The sequence below is a fragment of the Corvus brachyrhynchos genome, unplaced genomic scaffold (genome assembly GCF_000691975.1).
Source record: "Corvus brachyrhynchos isolate BGI_N302 unplaced genomic scaffold, ASM69197v1 scaffold283, whole genome shotgun sequence".
Taxonomy (NCBI): domain Eukaryota; kingdom Metazoa; phylum Chordata; class Aves; order Passeriformes; family Corvidae; genus Corvus; species Corvus brachyrhynchos.
The window spans coordinates 432666-440910 of record NW_008237409.1 but is presented as its reverse complement, the minus strand read 5'-3'; the positions used below and the strand labels follow the sequence as shown (position 1 = coordinate 440910).

The following is an 8245-nucleotide window of genomic DNA, read 5'->3' as shown; positions in this document are numbered from 1 at the left end:
TCTGAATCTCTGCTGTTCTCACCTCTTGTTAATTAAGTTCCTATAACTGCATTTACACAGCCAAGAAATGGGGCAATACTGCTCACTTCTGGGAGCTCTGCTGGGCTGTTCCCAGGACAGTGCAGCAAGGTCCTGACTGGAACCATCACCAGCTGCGGGTGGAGGAAGGGGGGAGCTCTGCTCACCTGTGTTCTACAAAGGCATCAACAAGCTCTTGCCGGAGACAGCAAAGCTTGTGTCTGTGCTGCTTGGGGAACCCCATTTTCTTACATTCCTCTGGCATCTCCTCCCCTTCAACAGGCAGGAAGTTTAAATCTGGAGGGAAAGTGCGTAGCAGGTCCAGGATGTAGTGACGCCCATCATTGCCAATAATGCCTTTGCACTCCACCGAGGAGCACAGCTCCACCTCCTCATTCTTGTCGTTGAGAACTTTGTGCTTCTGGATCTTCAGCGGCCTGCTGGTCTTCTCCAGCAGCTCCAGGTACTTAGGGTGTGATACAACTGTCTTGCCAAAGTCTATTGACCCATAGATGACGCTCTGTTCCTGCTCCCGCTCCAAGATGCCAGGAATAATAGACTGAGCCGTCACCCTGTAACCTCTGTAATCCACCACGACAGTCCCCAGCGTGTACAGCCCTTCCACATCCACAGCATTGTAGGTCCGCACACCATTGAGGTCATTGGTAGGAGCTACATAAGCAGCAACGTCTCCACCAAAGTCCTTGTAGTGGTCACGGACGTCAAAGCCCAGGCTGAAGAAAATGTTGTTCCAGATGAACATCTGCATCTTGGTCTCCTCGCTGGGATTGATGGCCATGACGTTGCCATCGATGACGGCCATAGCACCTCGTGTTGCTGCTGCAGTGAAGTCGCTGTGAACCTGGAGGCACGTGGAGACAAAGCTGGGTCAGGATGGGCCCCCACGCTCCCAGCACCCCGCTCTCAAAGCTCCCTGCAAATTTTTCCTTTGCTCCTCTCCTCCTAATAGCCTTCCAGCATGCAGGAAGGTCCACTGACTTTTACTTCTGTGAGCCTGGCTAGTGGCTTGGATACAAGCCCCAGGAGCTGGAACACAGGCAGCAGAGAAGGGGCTGTGTGAGGAGCTCCCTGCATATCCCAAAGTTACCTTGAAAATGGCTCGTTCTCTCAGCAGCCTCTCAGGCAGGTTCTTGCGTGGCAGCTCCCGTGTCGTCTGCAGCTCCTCGTTCCAGTCTCTGGTCTGAAAGAGGGAGGGAAAGCCTTGTGGGATGCAACGCATTGTGTGGGAAGGGGCTGGCAAGGCAGAATTCCTGCTTCACTAGGTATTTTGGGAGAGAAGGGAGAGGAAGGGGCAAGAGTTCAGGCTGCTGTGGAGCTCAGAGGAAGTGACTTAGCAGCAGGAACTAACACACCTCGAGAGTGGACTTTATTCAACAGCAGTTTGGGACAGATCTTGCATCAGCCCAGCCAGTGCAGGGCAGTGTCACTGAAGGGGCAGCACGGTGCAGGTGTCATTAGCCAGTGCTGTGGTCACACTGCAGGCATGTCCTGCCTACAGCCGGCCATTCTTGCCCTGGACCACTTTGTGCTACAAAGCTGCAGCTGAAGCATTTGGAACATTCTGTTCGGAGACACAAGAGCCATTCCAGGCTTGACTGGCACGAGGGAGCAGTCTGCCTCCTGCGCAGTGGCACTCTTCAGAGAAAGGACATGGAATTTATAAACATCCGAGCAGAAGCTGCTCCTCTCAGTTGTTTCTGTGCTCGTGGAGCTACAGCCTGAGCAGCACAGGCCCTGTAGTCAAGGGCCCTGTGAAGAACAAGGACTCCTGCAAGTTTTCCCTTGATGAGCAAAAGCCTCCCACAAATACCAGAGATTACTTGTTGGAAGTTAGCTTGTTCTTGGCACAGCTGGCAGCAAGACCCTTGCCAGTGTTGTCAGGCAAAGGCAGACCAATACCTGTCCAGGTATGTGCTCCTCATAGCCCAGTCTAGAAGTGTAAGCATCCTCTGCCCGGACGCAGTCCATGGCGTGCTCTGCTTGCGGAGCCGTCCAGCTGTACACTTGGAAAGGAGTGGCTATCCTCTCAAAAGGGTGTCTCTGAACCCTAGTTTGGGAGAAACAACAATTACACACTTTCCAAAGGAAGAATCCTTTCTATTCCAAGAGAATTTTCCCTGTGCTTTCACACAGGTCCTCACAGGCCCTACAGTGGAAACCCAAGCACTGCCAAAGGGTCTCTCGTGTAATCTGCTCTCAGCAGGGGCTGGGGGCTCATCTGCAGTTACTTCTGGTCAAAGAAGCAATATAGTACAGTAATTTTTAAATGGCCAGATAGTCACAGTGGTGGCTGGAGGCCACTGCTAATTTCAGCCCTTGTCTAATGTCACTTTCATCTCCTTAATGAAGCAGGAGCAGAGCTCCCGAAAGCCACACAATGTACCTGTCAATCCACACCCTGCTGAGCCGAGGCAGTTCATTAAGTGACTCTGAAGAATGACAGGCTTTTGCACAGGACCCACTGTCCTGCAGCAGAACAAATGGTTCCTGCAGCAAGGACGGGAGAATCAAACAATGCCTTATTGTTGTGTTATTATTATAGGAGCTAGAGGAAATTACAGAATATTAACATGCACAGACATGTTTAGAATAACCAACCTCTCTCCACAGGAAGCCTACACAAAGCCCTCATGTGTTACTTTCACTGATATTTATGCTTCAGTCTCTTTTGTGGACTGGGGAGAAGTATGGACTGCTCAGGTTACCAGTGCTGCTGCAGCTCGTGGCCATGCTCCACGACAACTCTGCTGCCCAGGGAGCTGGGCAGTGCACCCACAGCATCCCTTTGCACAAACGTTGTAGCCCAGCTCCAGGCTCGCTCTCCCACTGTGCAAATTGTCCCACGTGTTCAGTCTGCAGCACAGACAGAACACCTGCATTCCAGGTAAGCCCCAGAACTGAGACTCCCATGGCAGCAGAGTGCTGTCATATCCCCCCTTTGCTTCAGGCAGAACTGAAACAGTAAATCTACATGCTGTAAGCAAGAGACACTGGGGAGCTACAGGCCAAGAGGAATCATGCAGTGGATACTGGTTGGGACTCTGGGATTCCACTGGCCCCTGTCACTGCTGTGCTGAACACCACAGACAGGCACAGCAGCTCTGACAGCTCCGTGCTGCTCAAGGAACTGGAGAGGAAGAAGCACCGCTACCGTTTCTTCTGCAGGGCAGAGAAGTTTTTTTTGAAGGTAGGGCTGATCTGGTTAAGTAGTTCCACCAAGGAATGACTGAGAAAACTGGGATTTGCAGGTTTGGGATTGAAGTTGTATGCAGTAGACCTGCAAGAGGAAAAAAAGAAAGTCACAAGCCATTGTGATACCTGAGACTTCCCACACCCTAGGAACATGACTGAGAGCTCTTCATACTGCACGGTATCAAAGGCTGCACCACGTGCCTTTGCCTGCAAAATGGGAGACCATGGGGCAAAGAGGCAGATGGGCAGCAAGGACACTATCCAGGCTCCCCGCATGGAACAGCCAGTAACCCTGTACCTGGCCCTGATGATTTTCTAATTTAGACCTTCTTCAGCATCCCCAGGATCAAGAGAGGCTTCTATTTTTATAGCTGGGAAGGACTCATTTCACAGAACTTCCCAAACACACCAAAGGTGCTTTTGCTTAACAGAGAACCCCCTCAGCACAGCCGCTCCAACAGGCACAGCCACAACAGCCTCTCTCAGTTACCATTAAAAAAAAAAAAGAAATTATTTCTAGTCAAATCTGCACCCAGCTCAGGGAGTTCTGACAGGCTGTGCATTTGCTTTAGGGCAAAATGAGATAGTTGCAATAGTCAGGAAGGAATTTCCTCCCAACTCAAAATGCTCTAAGTAGCTGATGACATTATGGGATGTTTAAACTTTCCCTAAAGCATCAGGCATTTAGCCACTGCGGAGAAGTGGCACCAGGCATAACTGAACAGCCCAATCCAGTATAGCAGCTCCCACAACCCATGTGAGCAGCAAATTAAAATAGGCTGTTTCTGCCAAAGACAAAAAAAAAAAAAGCTGCAACTGTTTGTTAGTGAGTTGTTTTCCAGTTGGCTGCTGCAGGGCAGGACAGGAGGAATCTCAGTTACTCACTGATTCAAGTAAAATCCCCGAGTGGAGGCAGTGATACTGACGTGCCGATCCTCCACCGTGATGACGTACAAATACATGAGGTCCCCGTGCATCTTCCGGTTACCGGGGGGAGGGTTCCAGCCACTCATTGTCAATACCTTTAGGCACTGCAAAGGCTACAGTAGAACACAACAGAAGCAACTCCTGTCAGCCGGAATTAATTTCTTTAAGTCATTCAACGTACACGCCAGATCCCTTTTACCTGCTGCCCTTGCTTGATTCCAGAAACAGAGCTTACAAACGCACCTGGTCTCCAGAGCACAGCTTCCTGAGCCCTCTGCAGTCCACTAGTTTGCCTTTCACACCGCAAGACATGGGTGAAAACAGACACCCTGGGCCTTTGGGCTGCACAGGGTATGGATTTCTTGCTGTACTTGTTTTCAAATGGCAGCTAAGGGCAATCTGTAGTGATCTGCAGATCCTGCCTCCAGGACTTTGCAGTGGAATGCTGCTTTCCCTTCTCTGCCACCCATCCCAGCAAGTCTGGCCCTTCCACACTCTGCAGATGTCCAGACTCCATGTCCAGTGTTTTGCACACCAGCCTCCTGGACTTTATTCTTTTGGCTATGCCAGCATTCGTTAAGCACCAAGCAGAGCAAATCCCAAAGTCCACTTCAACTCAGGTTTCAATCCCTGACCACCAGTTTGCTGTGAGGAATGTGCCAACAGCTGTTTCAATGACACAGGAGAACTCTACCTTCCAGTCTCTGTTCTGGGGCTGAAGGGCACACAGGGGCCTCTCTTTGCTACCTGGCAGGATATGTTCAGGAGGGGTGCAGTCAATTTGTTCCATTTCGGTACCTTTCTTCTTCCGTTTTCCACTGTCTAGAACAGACAGAGACATAAAGTCAGTTCTGAAAAGTGCAGCATTCCCTCCTCCAGTCAGCACTCAAGGAGGGATGCAGAAGTGCTCCAAGTGTTCTCTGCACTCCCAAATGACACGGGACAGCTGATACTGTGTGTTTAACTAAGCAAGGAGTGAGGGAATGAAACCCCTGACCACACCAGAGAAGTCTTTTTGACCCATACCTCCCAGGTCTCCTTCAGTGAAGACACTCAGGAAGGACAATGAGTTACAGTCCACACCATTGAAAGCATCTGATGGGTCGAGACTCTTCAGAAGGTCCCGAATGTGGCGCACGTGTATCCTGGCTTCTCGCACTGTGTATGGCTCTGATGAGCAAAAGGTGAGGAAAGAAACTGGAATTACACAGTTGCTCACCCCTTTGGTACACAGGTCTCAAAACAGAACCACAGGAAAGGCCTGACAGGTGGCCAAAATCACTCCCTAAGAAAACCCTCACTCATTCCCTCCCAAGTCTGAAGGAACTTGCCTTCCACCACTTTCAGCAGCGAGCCCTCCTGCAGCCCTTCAATTGTCTTCAGCTCAGCAAAGTTATCCAGGACGTTGCCATCCAGCTGCAGGGAGAAGCAGGTCCGATGGCAGGTATCCTCCCGGTCCATCAAAACTTGATGGATTTCTTGCACCATCTCTTGAGGAGAAACCTTAAGAAGGTAAGAACCCAGACAATTATCCTTTACCCTCCCCCATGTTCTTGCCAAACTTTGCCCCTCAGCTGCTGTATCAAGAGCCTCTCAGACCTCTCCAGGCTTGGAAAGGCAGACTCTACCTCCCTTTCCAGGAAGATCACTTCTGCTCCTGCTGGGAGGGCACTGTCACCTCTAGCAGGGTCAGCCCCCTGAGTTCCACCCCGCAGGGCTTGGCACCCAGAGATGTCACAGCCAGGCACTGCACCGAGCACGTGGCATGGGACAGAGGTGACAGAGGGCAGTGAAGGAATAGAAGGTGGCGGGGGAAACAGAGGGTTCTTCCTTAATCCATTGACACCACATTTGTGGTGAGGCCTTGAATGAGGCACATGGAAAACAGCCCATTTCCTCCTCCCTGTGTGGCGTGTCTGTGCCAGTGCCACACAGCCCAGCTGAGGCCGGAGCCGCCCTGGCTGGAACACTGGGGCTGCTCCCCCACCTCCCTGCTCTGCTCCAGCACTGCCGACACTGCTCCAAAACCTGGAGGACTCGGGGTAGTTTACATAAGCTGCTGTAAACAACACGGCCTGCTATTATTAGCCTATTAAAACTAACAGCCGGGGGGATTTTAAGGAGACAAAAAGCCAGTCTGAGACACAGCTACTTCCACAGGGGATGGGATTTTGCTGCACTCTCTCCTGGTCTTGGGGAGATCAGAACTTCCCACTGGGTTTAGATTCCAGATGCCTCTCCCCAAAATTAGAGATACTTCATTCAAATAGTTTTTGGTGAAGTATCAAGCTAAATGGGACCATGAACCAGGCCGGTCAGAGCCCATCCCGATCTGGTGGCACGTCACTGCCCATATGACATGAGGCAGAGCTCTCCATGCAGAGGGAAGTGGAGACTGCATCGTTCCCTTGGTCTTCAGGCCGGTGCTTGAGCTCCCTGAGCTGTGTTAGCACCTGTCACTGCACCAAACCCAGGCTGGCCTGCAGGAGCATCATGTCATAACTGCTGAGCAAGCAAGGGATTTTCCCTTCCTTAGTCAGGCCCAGAAATCATGTTTTCACAACACTTCTTTAAAACAGCCCAGAAGTGGGAAGGCCGTTTTCCCTGTGCTCAGCTCCACGCCCAAGCCCCTCTGACGGACAAAGAGCTACACCTCAGTGAGTTCTCCTTTCCCTTGCTCCACACCTGGGATCCAGAATGAAACACCCTCCCTATCCTTGCAATGCCCAGGCAGGCCTGGGCTAGGCAACCTCTTGCTCACGTCTCTTCTTCCTTCGTTTCTCTCAAAGGCACTGGCCAGGCACTCTCTCTCCTGCACCCTCCACCCTTTGCTGCACCCTTCTCCACTTAGTCCTGGTCAGAAGGTAGACAGGTCAGGGAGCTGTGAGCAGCCTGAAGGTACTGTCCAGACTGTGGGGGCTAACAGGGGCCTTCCCAGGCACTGCCTCCTTCCCTGCCTGCCTGGCTGCACGGATCCGGCTCAAATACTTCCCACCACCTCTTTTCCCTTCCCCAGGTGGTGAGGGCAGGTACCTGCAGGGAAAAGGGCTCTATCCCTGGTGCACAGATCTTGACAGTAAATCCTGTATCCTGTATGACGATGACCTCCTGGTCATTCCCATCGTCTCCCGGGTCAGCCTCCTCATGGCCATTCTGCCTGGCATCCTTCTCGCCCTTGAGGCTGTCATGCAGGCCGCTGCCATTCATCAGTGCCACGCCAGACGGGTGCTCTGGGCAAGAAGAGAAGGGTTTAGACAGGGTCCTCTCCGAGGCACTGCAGAGGCTGGCTCGGACATCGGCCAGGGGCTAAAAGGCAGGAAGGGTTTTATTCTGCACTTGCTGTTTACTAGACAGAGGTGTGCCAGGCCCTTCCCCTTCTTTCCTCACAGCATTATTAAGGTGCTCTCGCTCGCCTGTGGTGTTTGCATCTTCCACAAACCATGTGCAGAGAGGGGAGGGAAGGAGAGCAGGAAGGATGGGTCAGTGTACACCACACTGAGCTGTCTTAAAAAGCCTCTTAATTAAAGAAAAAAAGGGTGTGTGGTGCTTTGCGGCCTGGAGGCAGCTGTAACCTCTGCACTGACAAGTTAAAGAGCAGAGAGGGAGAGGAGGCGAGCAGCTGCCGGCACCGCTGCGTCACGTGGCAGCCCACTTACTCCACAGGCACACAAACAGCTCCCACACCCCTGCCCACATCTGGCCACCCTCTGCATTTCCAAATACTTTGCAGAGATCCCATGGTGCCAGGGCGAGGCTTTGCCTGAGCAATTTTATTAAAGAAAATGGTGACGACATTTTAAGTGCTCATTTAGACAGGTGCGTCACAGGGCTGGGAGCTCTCTGCACCTACCTCACCGATCCACAATGGTTTGTTTTCTTTTCCAACACAGTGGATAGTGTCAGAGAGCTGATACGATCTAGGAAGCTGCCAGTCTCCTAGAGCAGCCTACATCCTCTGAACCAGGCTGGGGACCACACTAAAGAGGACTAAGGGGCTTCCAGGAGAAGTTGTAGAAAGAGCCGCTGATAGCAACTCTGGGAGGGGGCAGAGTACCCCTTGCCCCCAGCCCGCCACGCTGGTGGCCCC

General features: G+C 52.0%; 1 protein-coding gene across 3 annotated transcripts in view; it reads right to left on the bottom strand.

Moving 5' to 3' along the window:
• The window catches only part of CLUH (clustered mitochondria homolog), a 41297-nt gene that overhangs the window by 15024 nt on the left and 18028 nt on the right, over positions 1–8245 (bottom strand). For all 3 annotated transcript variants that reach the window (XM_017730908.1, XM_017730907.1, XM_008631066.2), the window contains exons 2-10: positions 7192–7388; positions 5490–5661; positions 5185–5328; positions 4853–4980; positions 4117–4271; positions 3191–3316; positions 1939–2086; positions 1127–1219; positions 186–880 (exon numbers count right to left, since the gene is read on the bottom strand). In XM_017730908.1, coding sequence (XP_017586397.1) covers positions 186–880; positions 1127–1219; positions 1939–2086; positions 3191–3316; positions 4117–4271; positions 4853–4980; positions 5185–5328; positions 5490–5661; positions 7192–7365 — 1835 coding nt within the window. In that variant the 5' untranslated portion in view covers positions 7366–7388. The remainder of the gene's footprint in view (positions 1–185; positions 881–1126; positions 1220–1938; positions 2087–3190; positions 3317–4116; positions 4272–4852; positions 4981–5184; positions 5329–5489; positions 5662–7191; positions 7389–8245) is intronic.